Below are 16,029 nucleotides of genomic sequence, written 5' to 3' on the forward strand. Positions count from 1 at the left end.
AAGGCATTTTGCCTCCGAGGAGGCGCTATGGTGCAGCGCGAGCACAGGCAGCAGGAAACTGCAGCTGTGTTAAGGCCTCGAGTCGCCTGTGTGCTAAACTGTGTGAGGACAAACTGGGTGTATCGGGCATGGTGCCAGTTGGACGTTGGTTGCAGAGGCCGGTTTGACCGGTTGGTGGTGGGATGGCGCCACCCCTCACCCCCGCGGTATCTGCCCGAGAGGAGGAAAGCGTGTTAGGATGGGCGCGAAGGTCAAGGGCCAATGTGGGGCCGAGAATTCTTTAAACTCACCTATAGGGGGACAGAGAGCACAACGCGAGTGGGGAGTAACGGGGGTTATAAAGCACGCTCTCCACTCCACTGGTTGTATTATTACAAATGGGGACAGAACACGTTTTTGTGGAAGATTGATTTATGACTGTTTTGACAATGATGTATGATACCCATGACTGATTTATGACCATATGTTAATGTTTATAATGCCTCTGTGACATATGACAATCAATGGTTGAGCTGGCGATCCTGAAATGTGTGAATAAATAATTGCAGCCTTTTAAATTCCATAAACAATTTTATTATGTTTGGTTATTTGCTATATTACAAATGTCATTGTGTATTACAGAATGAGACTGGAGAGATCCAGGAGCGGGAGTTATTTGTAAAAGGCAGGCTGCCCATTCTCTCTGCCGGCAGCGCTGCCGCCAGACAAACAAAACCCGTTTTGTACTCTTAGGGCCGGATAAGAAAATATATTTGAATTGCGCTATTATGAGCCCTTAGTGCTTATGTGTGTTAAGAATGTGTATATTTGTTGTGCTGTATTTTGTTGTGGTATTGGTGATGTGACGTGTTGTTCTTGTGTACTTTGTGCTGCATTAGTATGTTGTGTTGTTGTGTTCTGTTTTAACTGTTTTCTTATGTTGTGTATTGTTATTGTGTACTTGATATGTCATGTAGCTTTGTGTTATCTTTTAATATTTACTTTAGAGGTGTCAACAAATGTTATTACAATTCCAGCGAAAGGCAGCATATTTCTTTAAATAATGACAAGCAACACCTACCCTATTTTAATCGGTAAAATATCAATGCTCCAGCTTTTTAATGAGTTATGGCATCATTCAGCCAAAAACTGTGGCACAGGCCAGACATAAATTAGCACTTCCTGTGCTTATTTTAGGTGGCAGAGCCCCTCCTGTCCCTTTATGACCATCCACTTGCACCTGATTTTAGGTCGGGTTTCAATCCTCATGCCGCGCTGCTCCTCCTGACTGCCTCCGTGCCCTCTACCCCGCCCTCGCTGCTGCTGCAAGTTCGAGGCCCTCCACCACCCGCAGGCACTCGCCTGCACCTCATCCCTGGTGTCTAGTGGTTTCCGTAAGTATTGTGTGTCTGTCCTGTTATTGTATTTGTGCCAGTTTGCCTTTTTTGTGCCTTTTTGCTCGTGTTTTATTGCCTTTTACTGCCATTTTCCATCTTTTTTCTTTCCTCGCTTGGTTTTCGGCTTCTGCCGCTCTATCCTTTCCCACCGCTGCATCCCCTGCGGCCCACCCCCTTGTGCCCCCATTTGCCCACTGCTCCCGCCTCCCAGCTGCTCCTCCCTTCCACCTCCTCTTCTTAATGGCGGCCGCTGTGCGGTGCACAGAGTGACCCCTGACCTCATTTTAGGTCGGGTTTCACTCCTCACGCAGAACAGCTCCTCCTGACTGCCTCCGTGCGCTCTAACCCGCCCTCGCTGCTGCTGCAAGTTCGAGGCCCTCCACCACCCGCAGGCACCTGCCTGTGCCTCATCCCTGGTGTCTAGTGGTTGCTTTAAGTATTGTGTGTCTGTCCTGTTATTGTATTTTGTATTTGTGCCCTTTTGCCTTTTTGTGCCTTTTTGCTCATGTTTTATTGCCTTTTACTTCCATTTTCCTTCTTTTCTCTTTCCTTGCTTGGTTTTCGGCTTCTGCCGCTCTCTCTTTCTCGATGCTGTGTCCCCTGCGGCCTCGCCCCCCTCGCGCTTCCATCTGCCCACTGCTCCCACCTCCCAGCTGCTCATCCCTCCCACCTCCCCTTCTTAATGGCGGCCGCTGTGTGGCTGTCTCGCTGTCGCGCCTCCAAGCCCGTCTGCGCCCGTCCACCCCTGGACTGCACCCAGCACCAAACCTCCGTGCCTGCGTGCTCCCCACACCGCCAGACGCCGCTACAGTGCCAACAAACTCCATGCCCTCAACCCAGGCCGCTCCACCGCCTGCTTCCAAGCCACCCCGAGGCACACCCACGGTCCCTTCTCCTGTCAGATCTGCAGCTTCACCTGCCCCAAAGCCGCCAAGCACCACGCCAGAACCACACACAACCACCTCAGCTGCATCCTCCTCAACACCCGCTCCGTCCACAAGCACGCCGTCGAACTCTGGGACCTACTCACCTCATCTTCCCCAGACGTCGCCTTCCTCACCAAAACCTGGATGACTCCCTCCTGGGAACCTGACATCACCATAGCCATCTCCGAAGCCTATAAGATCACCCGCAGAGACCGCACTTACAGACCGGGAGGAGGAATAGCTATAGTTCACAAGAACACCATCAGAATCTCAACAAACACCAATGACACCCTCGATGCTGCCGAACACTTACACTTCAAGATCCACATCAACGCCAAAACCACCCTCAGAGGAACCCTTGTCTACAGGCCCCCTGGCCCCGACCTCAGTTCAGCGTCACCATCGCCGACATGATCAGCACCCGGCCCTTCCCTCAACAGACTACATTCTCCTCGGCGACTTGAATTTTCACCTCGAGAACGCCAACAACAGCAACTCCACTGCTCTGATCGACAACCTCGCCAACTTCGGTCTGAAACAACTGGTCACGACGTCCACCCACTCAGCTGGCCACACACTCGACCCCGTCTTCTCCACCATCAGCCACGTCACCTTAAGCCATACCACTGAACTCCACTAGACCGACCACCGCTGCGTCCACTTCGCCTTCCAGAAACCCCCACTCACCACCACCCACAACAGATCCCCGCCACAGCTGGAACAAGATCTCGGAAGACCAACAGATCTCCATCCTCGCCCGGGCCCCGCCTCCCAGCACCACTGACCCCAACACAGCCTCCCTCAACCTCAGACACTGGTTAGACGACTATGCCAACACCCTCACCCCGCTCAGGAAATCCTCCAACAACCGCACCAGCACCAAGGCCATCTGGTTCACCGCCGACCTTCAGACCTCCAAGCAGAAGTGCTGGAAAATTGAGAAGAAGTGGCGCCACGAACCAACAGAGAGCAACCATGCCGTCCTCAAGACAGCCATCTGCAAGCACCACCAGCTCATCCGGACCACCAAAAGATGCTTCTACAAAGATCGCATCGACAACAACGCCCATGACAGCAAAGAGCTCTTCAGCATCGTCAAAGAACTCACCAACCCCAGGTCATGCTCCATCGACCCCCCCTCCATCGCAAGACCTCAGCGACTCCCTCGCCACCTTCTTCCATCGCAAGATCATGGAAATCCACAACAGCTTAAATTCCTCGCCCCCACAACCACCACCAAGCCCAACGCACCCTGCCACACCAGCCTCCTGCTCTCCTGGACCCACATCAACGACGAGGACACCACAAAAACCATGAGAACCATCCACTCCGGATCTCCATCCGACCCCTGCCCCCACCATGTCTTCCACAAAGCGAGCCCCAACATCGCCCCCCAGCTCCGCATGATCATCAACAGCTCCTTTGAGACTGCCACCTTCCCAGAGAGCTGGAAGCACGCCGAAGTCAACGCCCTGCTAAAGAAACCCAAAGCTGACCCCGAAGACCTCAAGAATTACCGACCCATCTCCCTCCTTCCCTTTCCGGTGAAGGTCATCGAGAAGATAGTCAACGGCCAACTGACCCGCTTCCAGGAGGACAACAACACACTGGACATCTCCCAATCCGGATTCCGTAGGAATCACAGCACCGTGACCACCCTCATCGCCGCAACCAACAACATCAGGACCATGCTCGACAAAGGCGAAACCGCAGCCCTCAACCTCCTGGATCTCTCGGCTGCCTTTGACACCGTCTGCCACCACACCCTATGCACTCGCCTCTACGATGCCGGGATCCACCACAAGGCCCTGCACTGGATCACATCCTTCCTCTCTGGCAGAACTCCGAGAGTCCGCCTCCCTCCCTCCCTCCCTGTCGGAAGCCACCAAGATCTTCTGCGGCATTCCCCAAGGGTCTTCCCTCAGCCCAACTCTTTTTAACATCTACATGGCACCGCTCGCCAACATCGTCCGATCCCACAACCTCAACATCGTCTCCTACGCCGACAACACCCAGCTGATCCTCTCACTCACCAAGGACCCTGCCACCACCAAAACCATCCTCCACGACGGACTACGTACCATCTGCAACTGGATGGAGAAGAGCCGCCTCAAACTTAATTCGGACAAGACAGAGATCTTCATCCTCAGCTCAAACCGCTCTGCATGGGATGACTCCTGGTGGCCAGCCACCCTAGGAACTGCACCCACACCCACCACCCATACACGCAATCTAGGCTTCATCCTAGACTCATCGCTCACCATGACCCATCAAGTCAATGCCGTTTCATCTTCCTGCTTCAACACCCTCCGCATGCTTCCCAAGATCTTCAGATGGATCTCCATCGAAACAAGGACTGTCACTCACACCCTCGTCAGCAGCAGATTGGACTACGGCAACGCGATCTATGCAGGAACCACAGCCAAGCTCCAGAAGAAACTACAACGTATACAGAACGCCTCCACATGCCTCATCCTCAACATCCCAAGCCACGACCACATCTCAGCCCACCTCAGAGACCTACACTGGCTTCCAGTCACCAAGTGGATCACCTTCAAACTCCTCATCCACGCCCACAAAGCTCTTCACAACACGGGCCCTGCCTAACTCAGCGAGCAACTCACCTTCCATGATCCCACCCCCCAGCTCCACTCCACCAAGCTTGCCCTCGCCACCGCCCTTCGCATCCATCGAACTACAGCGGGCGGCAGATCCTTTTCCCACCTCGCCGCCAAGACCTGGAACACCCTCCCCGCCCACCTATGACAGACCCAGGAACTCCTGACCTTCAGGAAACGCCTCAAGACCTGGATATTCGAGCAGTAGCAGTTCCTTCCCATCCCATCCTTTTCAGCATCTTGAGACCCTAGTGGGTGAGTAGCGTGCCTTACAAATGTTTGATTGATTGATTGATTAGATTTCACACCCAGGCCCTCTAGTTGTGATGCTTTGGTGCTTGTTATTGTAACACGTTGAAGGAACACGCTGCAGCCCAGCTGTATGTTAGGGATTCTGCTTGGTGATTTATGTGGTTTTTAGTAAAATAGTTGAAGTATATTACTCTGCACCCTTGACACATCCAAAGATTGAGAAAGTCCTTGCAGGAAAACACTTTAAAGAGCTTTTTTAAAAAAAATATTGCACTTGAAACACACATCTGCCTTTTCTGAGCAACTATTAAAATGCTGCAATTACCAAATTGTAGAAAATCAATAGTAGGAGAAGGCAGAGTCTGCCTTGCAGGGCTTCAAACTTGTGACCTTCAGATCACTGTAGATGTCATCAAAGTGTGCTAACATGCTGAGCAGGCTTTCTGGATAGAAGTGATGATGGCGACCACGACAAGCCATAACCAAGAGACTTGGGTATCTGACAGTTAGGACCAGGCTAGGCTGGGCAAGGGTTTTGACTAGGCATGTGGTATAAACCCCTGCAAAGTTCTCTCCTGGAAATTTAAGGTCCATCTGCAAGGAAAATCAAGTGGGGGAGTAAAGAGACGAGAGGGAACAAGATGGAAACAGAGATAACTTTGCATACTGTGAGAATTACGTTTGCCAATTTAGGCCCCAGCATCAATGGAGACATTTAACACTTCTCCTGTTCCTATTTTTAAAATATGTAAAATGTAGCTAAAGCCAGAAGTTACTTGTAGATGTTAAGTATAGTGAGGAAACCAAATTCACATGCCTAAGCGCTGTCCATGGTAGCCAGTGGAGGTCTTGAAAAGAAGGTGTTATTTATTTTTTCCAGGGCTGTAGAGTTCTTTAAAGTAGGGGTGGGCAGTGAACTCCGCTCTGCTTGTGGAGTTTGCAGAGTTTTTCCCTCTCCGCTTGGAGCGTAGAGTTATGAAAAACTCTGCATAATGGAATTCTTTTCTTTGCTCACGCTCGCCATCGTTAAGTTGGCAACCACAAGCAAGGAAAATCTTACTCCAGACCACCTCTCTGTGAGATTTCTCAAAGTGGGTGGTTGCAGATGGTCTCTGCTGATTGCATTAAGAAACCTTCCGTTGCGTTTAGTAAGCTGCCGCTTGAGTAGAAAATCTATTTGAGCAGCAAGAAAGAAGAAGTGCCATTTTGCGCTGTGCGTGGTGCAGTTCGCGCTGATTTTACAATGCGGGGCAAACACCTGGCAATAAAAATCTCCACGAACGGTGCAACCTAACGCACTCCACCGCTTGCAGAACTCCATGTACCGCGACTGAGTTTTTGGGTCACTTTGCGGAGTTCTGCTATGTGGAACTCCCCGAACTCCACCCAGGCCTACTTTAAAGCTCATCTCGAACATGCATTACACCCATGAGACAAGTGCGTTTTTTGACTGCTGAAAACAATCACAGTAGTAATACATTAGTACACATAAACATAACACTTTTGCTGTTGGAAACATCCAAACTCAGCATAAAACCAGGAGGGAGAAGTAATATGGCACAAACAAAAAGGGACTTGAGAAATCAGTAAAGATATTATGTGTAGGCCTAGGTAGACAAGATTGTGTGTGCTTGCATATCTATCTATCTATCTATCTATCTATCTATCTATCTATCTATCTATCTATCTATCTATCTATCTATCTATCTATCTATCTATCCCTATATATATATATATATATATATATACACACACACACACATACACACAGACATATTACACAGCATTCACCATTGTGTAGTTATAGTTAGGACTATGCTTTCCTAGATAATTGATTTATTTGGCTTGGTTATAACTTTTGTGCAGTTTGACAAATCATCATAAAACTTTCCAAAAAAGCTCCATCTGCCTCAGCTCCTTCTAGTAAATTTTTGGGGTGACCTATCAAGCAGGACTGAGAAAAAGAGGAGGGATCCCAATACATATTTTCCCCAGGCAATTTCCTGTAAGAACTTTAGAAAACACTACAGCCAAAACGTCTGAAAGGGGTTACACCAAATTTGAAAGAAAACTAGATATTTACCCTGAAAGTGTGCTTTTTGTAATTTGGTGTAAATCTGTTCAGTAGTTTTTTGAAAAAATAAGTTAAAAAATGTATATCTATAGATGCTGTAGTCATGCAGGACCCACAAATCAAAAGATAAAATCTGATTGGCTACCATTAACATCAACAATTATATTACAGCACCCATGTTAGGACTCAGGGCCACAGCCCCTGTGTCCTAAAAACAAATAGCATATGGGGCAGGGTAGGGAATACCCCGACGGTACTGCAATACAGCTAAAAACCTTTTTAAAAAGGAGAATCCCACCCTTCAACATTATTATCTCTCCAGGGTGGGCAAGGGGCTGGGAGTTGCCATATTATTTTATTTTTAAAAATATAGGCAGGAGTGTTGAGACAGATTTTGGCTCAAAGTTACCATTCCCCAGGGACAAGGGGACTAAGAATGCTAATGCCTATGGCTGTAACAGAAAGGCTGTCACTGGGTGAGAGGCCTTGGGCCTCCCCCGCACCCTCAATGTTTAAAAAGTTGTGGATGCCCTGGGTGGGACTGGGGCACCCAAGAAAGTAAGGACGAATCTCACCATCATCTGAGATGGGTGCTGGTTGGGGAGCTAGTGGGGCCATAAAGGTCTTGCCCCCGACCCCCTTGAAAAAAGCAAATGTTAAAGTGACTTTATAATTTGGTGAAAATTCAGTTAAAACATAACATTTGGAACTAAAAAAACACTGAAAACCACCAGTTATGATTAACTGAGTTAACTAGTCAAGCCCTCGCCATGGACTGCTTATGACCTAACATGCTACATCACTCATAACATCTCCTATGACATCATTGAAAACAACACTTATGACATCTGAAAGTAAATCCTTGATGACAACATTGTGCCCAGTGTGAGGGGTGGGGGCTGGGATAGTTACACCAGATAACTATAACTTGTGAATATCCATGATTTTTTTTTTGGTACGTTTTAATTGCCAAAAGTTGGAAGAGAAAACAAGCCTTGACAAAGCCAATGGAGCCTGTTTTGTTCCGTTAAAGGTTTATAAGCATAGTTAATGGCATGTTCTTTTAGCAGCTTGGCACAGACTGTAAGCCCTGCCCTATTTATATCATGTTCTGTGATGCAGAGAGAATGTAAATATTGCTCTTTTTGCATCAACCATATTTCCACCACACATATTATAAACATATCACTTAATAATATACTGACTACAGCCTCCCATACGCACACCAGAAACTGCTATTTATATTGTTTGGTTAGTTCTTACAGAAAACTCTCACACACACTCAGAGACAAATCCAGCCAATAGGTTTTGTTATAGAAAAATATATTTTCTTAGTTTATTTTAAGAACCACAGGTTCAAATTCTACATGTAATATCTCATTTGAAAGGTATTGCAGGTAAGTACTTCAGGAACTTTAAATCATTACATTAGCATGTATACTTTTTACATAAAACACAATAAGCTGTTTTAAAAGTGGACACACTGCAATTTTCACAGTTCCTGGGGGAGGTAAGTTTTTGTTAGTTTTCACAGGTAAGTAAGTCACTTACGGATTTCAGTTTTTGGTCCAAGGTAGCCCACCGTTGGGGGTTCAGAGCAACCCCAAAGTTATCACACCAGCAGCTCAGGGCCGGTCAGGTGCAAAGGTCAAAGAGGTGCCCAAAACACATAGGCTATAATGGAGAGAAGGGGGTGCCCCGGTTCCAGTCTACCAGCAGGTAAGTACCCGCGTCTTCGGAGGGCAGACCAGGGGGGTTTTGTAGGGCACCGGGGGGGGACACAAGTCCACACAGAAAGTACACCCTCAGCAGCGCGGGGGCGGCCGGGTGCAGTGTGCAAACAAGCGTCGGGTTTCCTTTAGTTTTCAATGGGAGACCAAGGGGTCTCTCCAGCGATGCAGGCAGGCAAGGGTGGGCTCCTCGGGGTAGCCACCACCTGGGCAAGGGAGAGGGCCTCCTGGGGGTCACTCCTGCACAGAAGTTCCGTTTCTTTAGGGGCTGGGGGCTGCGGGTGCAGGGTCTTTTCCAGCCGTCGGGAAATGGAGTTCAGACTGTCGCGGTCAGGGGGAGCCTGGGGATTCCCTCTGCAGGCGTCGCTGTGGGGGCTCAGGGGGGACAACTTTGGTTACTCACAGTCGTAGAGTCGCCGGAGGGTCCTCCCTGAGTTGGTTGTTCTCCACCAGTCGAGTCAGGGTCACCGGGTGCAGTGTTGCAAGTCTCACGCTTCTTGCGGGGAGTTGCAGGGGTCTTTAAATCTGCTACTTGAAACAAAGTTGCAGTTCTTTTGGAGCAGTGCCGCTGTCCTCGGGAGTTTCTAGTCTTTCTTGAAGCGGGGCAGTCCTCAGAGTATTCAGAGGTCGCTGGTCCCTTGGAAAGCGTCGCTGGAGCAGGGTTCTTTGGAAGGCAGGAGACAGGCCGGTAGGACTGGGGCCAAAGCAGTTGGTGTCCTCTGTTCTTCCTCTGCAGGGGTTTTTCAGCTCAGCAGTCTTCTTCTTCAGGTAAGTTGCAGGAATCTAAATTCTTAGGTTCAGGGGAGCCCTTAAATACTAAATTTAAGGGCGTGTTTAGGTCTGGGGGGTTAGCAGCCAATGGCTACTAGCCCTGAGGGTGGGTACACCCTCTTTGTGCCTCCTCCCAAGGGGAGGGGGTCACATCCCTAATCCTATTGGGGAATCCTCCATCTGCAAGATGGAGGATTTCTAAAAGTTAGAGTCACTTCAGCTCAGGACACCTTAGGGGCTGTCCTGACTGGCCAGTGACTCCTCCTTGTTTTTCTCATTATTTTCTCCGGCCTTGCCGCCAAAAGTGGGGGCCGTGGCCGGAGGGGGCGGGCAACTCCACTAGCTGGAGTGTCCTGCGGTGCTGGCACAAAGGGGTGAGCCTTTGAGGCTCACCGCCAGGTGTGACAGCTCCTGCCTGGGGGAGGTGTTAGCATCTCCACCCAGTGCAGGCTTTGTTACTGGCCTCAGAGTGACAAAGGCACTCTCCCCATGGGGCCAGCAACATGTCTCTAGTGTGGCAGGCTGCTGGAACCAGTCAGCCTACACTGAACAATTGGGTAAAATACAGGGGGCATCTCTAAGATGCTCTCTGTGTGCATTTTTTAATAAATCCAACACTGGCATCAGTGTGGGTTTATTATTCTGAGAAGTTTGATACTAAACTTCCCAGTATTCAGTGTAGCCATTATGGAGCTGTGGAGTTCGTTTTTGACAGACTCCCAGCCCATATACTCTTATGGTTACCCTGCACTTACAATGTCTAAGGTTTTGCTTAGACACTGTAGGGGCATAGTGCTCATGCACATATGCCCTCACCTGTGGTATAGTGCACCCTGCCTTAGGGCTGTAAGGCCTACTAGAGGGGTGACTTACCTATGCCACAGGCAGTGGGAGGTTGGCATGGCACCCTGAGGGGAGTGCCATGTCGACTTAGTCATTTTCTCCCCACCAGCACACACAAGCTGGCAAGCAGTGTGTCTGTGCTGAGTGAGGGGTCCCTAGGGTGGCATAAGACATGCTGCAGCCCTTAGAGACCTTCCCTGGCATCAGGTCCCTTGGTACCAGGGGTACCAGTTACAAGGGACTTACCTAGGTGCCAGGGTTGTGCCAATTGTGGAAACAATGGTACATTTTAGGTGAAAGAACACTGGTGCTGGGGCCTGGATAGCAGGGTCCCAGCACACTTCTCAGTCAAGTCAGCATCAGTATCAGGCAAAAAGTGGGGGGTAACTGCAACAGGGAGCCATTTCTTTACACCTTTACAATGAACTTTGTTCTAAAAGTATGCTTAGTAAAGGAATATGTGGAAACTCATGTGTGGTTGTCTTATGCAATGCCCCTTATAACCTAAAAAACTAACCCCACCCCTAAAACCCCAGCCAAAAACCCTGGCTCCTGTTTACATAAAAAAACTACCCTGACCCCCACACCCGCCCTGGGCCCTAAAACCTCTCCCACCCCTAACAGCTAAACTACCCTGACTTCCCACCCACCCTAAACTCTAAAAAATAAACTTCCCTGAGCCTCACCCCTAAAAAATAAACTACCCTGACATTCCCACCCATCCTAAGCCCTAAATCCACCACCACTGCTAAAAACTACCCCAAACTCTGACGCAGCTCCACTTACCTCACTGCATCCTCTCCCGATCCTTCCTCCTCTCCTCTCCGCCCTTCTTCTCTCTTCCCGGCCTCTAAAAATAAAATTACCCTGACACCCCCCCACTCCGCTCCTAAAAATAAACTACTCCAACCCCCTCCACTCACCCTAAATCCACCCCACCGCTAAAAACGACTCACCAAACCCTGCCCCAAACCCTGCCCCAGCTGCACTTACCTCACCGCATCCTCTCCCGATCCTTCCTCCTCACCTCTCCTCCCTTCCCCGCCCTTCCTTAAACTTCCCCACCTCTAAAAAATAAGCTACCCTGACCCCACCACCCCTGCCCATAAAATATAAACTACTAGACCCCTCACTCTTCCTAAGCCCTAAAAAATAAACTCCCCCGACTCCCCCGCCTCGGCCCCTAAAATATAAACTATACCCAAGCCCTAAATCCACCTCCTAAAAACTACCACCCCAACCCTGTCCCAGCCCCACTTCCTCACTGTGTCCTCTCCTGATCCTTCCCAATCCTTCCTTCTCTTATCTCTGCACCATTAGACCGCTCTCTGCCTTATCTTTGCCTTAACCATGTATATGTGTGGTTTAGGCACAAGCGTGGTTAAGGCAGAGAAAAAGGCAGTCGTGGTTTAGGCAAGCGTTGTTGCGCTTGTGTGGTTAATGTCCGTGTGGCTTAGGCTGCGTTGTTTAGGATGCTTCTCGTCTGGGTTGTATGATATAACTTAGCCAGGCAGGAATACGCACAAGGGCGTAGAAGAAACAGTGCGCGCGCACTCTTGCATGCACAGACATTGACAGACTAGAAACATTGCACGATTTGAACTATGTGCTTATTGCAGCCACCCACAAACCAGGTATAGTTCATTATTTGTATCATGTGCTTATTGGAGTCAAACAAACCAGCACACATTCGGGAAACCTTGCACTATCTGTATCATGTGCTTAGTGCTTCGACGTGTGGGTGCACTCCACCCACACACACTGAATAGAAACATTGCAGAATCTGTATTAAGCACCTTGCGCATCCACAAACAAACTAGAAACACTTCATTTTTTGGCTGATGTGCTTAGAACACACACATGCACCAGATACACTGCTATTTGAATTGTGCAGCCATGCAGCCACGGTTAACGCCGCTGACTGCTCTTTAGTGCAGTTTGACTGACACACTCAGACTGCACTATTTGTGTAGACAAACGCTCAACCACTGGCGCGGCCACGTGCCCCTCGCACCCTGCACTGCTTGTACAGTGTGCTCAGCGCAGGCAGGCGCAGACCTCATTCCAATCAGTTCACTGTTCTCAGCTCCCCAGTGACCTCAGCTAATGCCACCAAAGAGCGTTTGGTTTCTGCTGATTACATTGACAACCATGCATTTTCACTCTGTATTTTAACGTGTTCGAAATACCTGGCAAAAACATGTATTCAGCTGTGCACATGGAGTAAATACGTTGTTACGTGTTTAAACGATAGGGTTCTTATTGCTTAAGTGTTTTAAATGGAAGGAGATGTCCATCCTAATATCACGTGGAGAGTGTGACGTGCCACGTGCTTGTCTCCTCCGAGATCCACGGCCTGCGGGCCTGCAGCAGCGCCGCTGTTCTCTTCGAGAGACGCCGAAGCTGCATTGCACTACAAGTCACAAATCGTAAGCAGTATATTGCCATGAACAGCTTAGAAAATAGCCAGGCACAAACGGCAAGAAAGTGTCACGATGAAAGGAATGAATGGAACATTTACACATTACAAGTAATTTAATGTCTAGTGTTAAATTAAGCGAAAAGAGGACATAACTGCAAGTGTGGCCGGGGCATTCACTGTAAAATGAGAAGCGATGTGGTGTGTTCAAGTGTGATCACGCCACTTACTCAAAAGCTTCTATTAGAGCGGCGTTGCCTCCCTTCACCAAGCTTCAGACCTTCCCTGCAGGGCTGTTTTCAAGGCCGAAGAGGAGCTGGGGTGTGGGTCGGGAGGGGGGCGTCTTTATTTGGGTGGGGGCGGAACCCCTATTTAGGAGCCAGGCATTGGTACTTGTCTTTCTCAAGCTCTCACCTGCGGATGTCCCACTGTCCCTCCTGACTGGGACTTGGAAGAGAGAAGACAGCGGGCGTCTGTCCCACACCCCAAAGCATCATGGTCATTTTTAGAATTAACTTCTCTCTGTGCGCGACAACCATCGATCAAAAAATGAAACACCTAAGATTCCCCTTTTGTCGATGGTGCTTGAGCACCCCGAAAGCATAATCCCTATGGTTACCACAGTGTTTTTCGTCCCCGCTCCCTGAGATATTCTTTTGACTCCGGAGTGTCCCATGTGTCCATGAGCTCAAAGTTCTTGACTCGCCCATGGCGCTTTCATAACCATGCTCATGTGCACCACTGCTCTAACCGCGCAGCCATTCAGAACCAATACCACTGACAGCAGTGGCGAGAGAAAGATGGTGTGGTGAAGCATATGAGACCTGGGAGGAGTCAGTACCTTCATCCTGGCAGAAATAAGGGACATAGGAGTCTCCTTGAAGCAAGCCACCCAGCCATGCAAGTTTTGTTCAGAAACATAGATATGGTGTTGCAGCAGCCTGGCTCTTGGCATCAAAAATCCTTATTCCAGAAGGCTACTGTTTTCTAAGGGACTTTCTCTTTGTTGCCTGTGTAGAGGGACAACCCGGCCCTGTTTCCCTCGAAGGTGAGTTTAGCAATCTATGTATTAGATGGACTTTGCCCACAGGCTTTAAAAACAGTACTGCTGATTGCAATGTTTACTTGTAAGTAAATATTTTCTCTGAACCCAAGGACACTTCCTAAACTTCTCTTTCTTCTTCCTTAGGATGGGTGCGTACACACTGCACTCCAGGACGGGCAAGCCAATGCCCTCAGTATCCAATGGGTAAGAATCAATTTCCAATTTTCATACCATAAATTTCCAAGGTGCATTTCGGTTATCTAATAAGTTCCTGCATGTTGTGACATAGACAGGTATTCAGCTAAAAGGCCGCACCACAGCTATATAATGAGAAGATAAACTAAGTCTTTTAGTTGCAGCTGGACCCAGAGTAAATGTGGACGGCCTTACTTCATGCATAGCAGTGTATTGCTGTTGCAATTTATTCTTGCTATAACCTCCTACTGCCAAAGCAAGACGTCTTTTTTAACAGATGGTAGACTGAACTGATACTTTTGCACATTTAAGACTTCTACATGGAGCAATTATGACACCTGCACTCTTGATAAAGGGACGCCTTATGTCTTGTGTGGTGGGCACTTATCTTAGTTCCTACAGTTGCTGTGTTTGTAGTAGGAAGAGAGCCTGCTGCTAGTGGCTGACACTTGCCACACATACCTTCATGTAATGTTCTAGAAGAGAAAGGTCATGGGTGTATCTGTTCCCCATTGTTACTCTGTTATACTAAATAGGCAATGGGGCCGAAAGGTGTGACGGAGGGAATACTTACACTCCCACGAAAGTGATACATAGCCTATCAATCAGTGTTTAAATATTTAAAATGCAAATAATGTTGCCTCCCGTTTAATCCCGGCTACCAAAAATGCACTTAATAGTTATAGATAACCGCATGCTACCAGTGACCGCAGAGACCACACGCCCTGGGCTCTTTAACCATAAATGATATATTCTAGAAAAATAATGTAGAAAATGTGATCTTCCTATAACTCTTTTGAACAAGATAGTTTATCATGCAGCTTTGGCCTAATACCTCCTCTGATGGTAGTACTGTGCTCTCGCCTCCATTGTGAAGGGCAGCCCATCACACCCCTCACCCTATATAACTTATTTTTCTCCTTTGAATTAATCTCATATGCTGTCCATTCATTACATATACCTTCAGGCCTCAGTCTCATTCAGTCATAGATGTCTGTTATGTTCCTGAAATAAAGCCATCAATGTGAAATTTATGGGATAACATGCAGAAACCAAACTGGATTCTGCCCGCCAGATATGAACCTTGAGGGGACAACACCCACACCCACCTACTGCTTTAAGATGCTCAGCTGTTACATAGACTCTGACCATGGGTTTACGGGTGGGTCAAGCAGCCAAGAAATGACAGCTTTGCACTTATCTGAATCTCCCCTGGAAGATAAACCCCTTCTTCCTTGTGCCACTTTTTTTCATCTGTACAAGGTCTTCTGCTTTCGCACAATGATAGCAGCAATTCTTTCTAGATTTGTTAATGGATTCCACCTGTTAGAAATGGGGTCTTTGGTTGACAGTCAGGTTACCCCCTGTTCATGCAAGGACCCTCACTCTAGTCAGGGTAAAAGAGAATCACCCTCAGCTAACCCCTGATTACCCCCATGGTAGCTTGGCTTAGCAGTAGGCTTAACTTTAGAGTGCTAGGTGTACAGTATTTGTACCCACACACACAGTAACTTAATAAAAACACTACAAAATGACACAACACGGCTTAGAAAAATAGGAAATATTTATCTAAACAAAACAAGACCAAAACAACAAAAATCCACATTACACAAGTCAAGTTATCAAGTTATAAATACAAATGCAAAAAGAGTCTTTAAGTAGTTTTAAACACACACTAACACTGTTAGTGTGAAAATGTACCTTGGGTGCGTCAAAAAGAACCCCACACGGGTGAGTGTGCATCAAAAAGGGCTTGCAATGCGTCGATTCCACTCATGAG

General features: G+C 48.2%; 1 protein-coding gene across 1 annotated transcript in view; it reads left to right on the top strand.

Moving 5' to 3' along the window:
- CPNE5 (copine 5) overlaps window positions 1-16,029 on the top strand; it is a 995,886-nt gene that overhangs the window by 662,361 nt on the left and 317,496 nt on the right. Inside the window, exon 7 of the mRNA XM_069238884.1 lies at window positions 14,199-14,258. Within this exon, the coding sequence (XP_069094985.1) occupies window positions 14,199-14,258 (60 nt within the window). The remainder of the gene's footprint in view (window positions 1-14,198; window positions 14,259-16,029) is intronic.

The sequence above is a fragment of the Pleurodeles waltl genome, chromosome 6 (assembly GCF_031143425.1).
Source record: "Pleurodeles waltl isolate 20211129_DDA chromosome 6, aPleWal1.hap1.20221129, whole genome shotgun sequence".
Lineage (NCBI taxonomy): Eukaryota > Metazoa > Chordata > Amphibia > Caudata > Salamandridae > Pleurodeles > Pleurodeles waltl.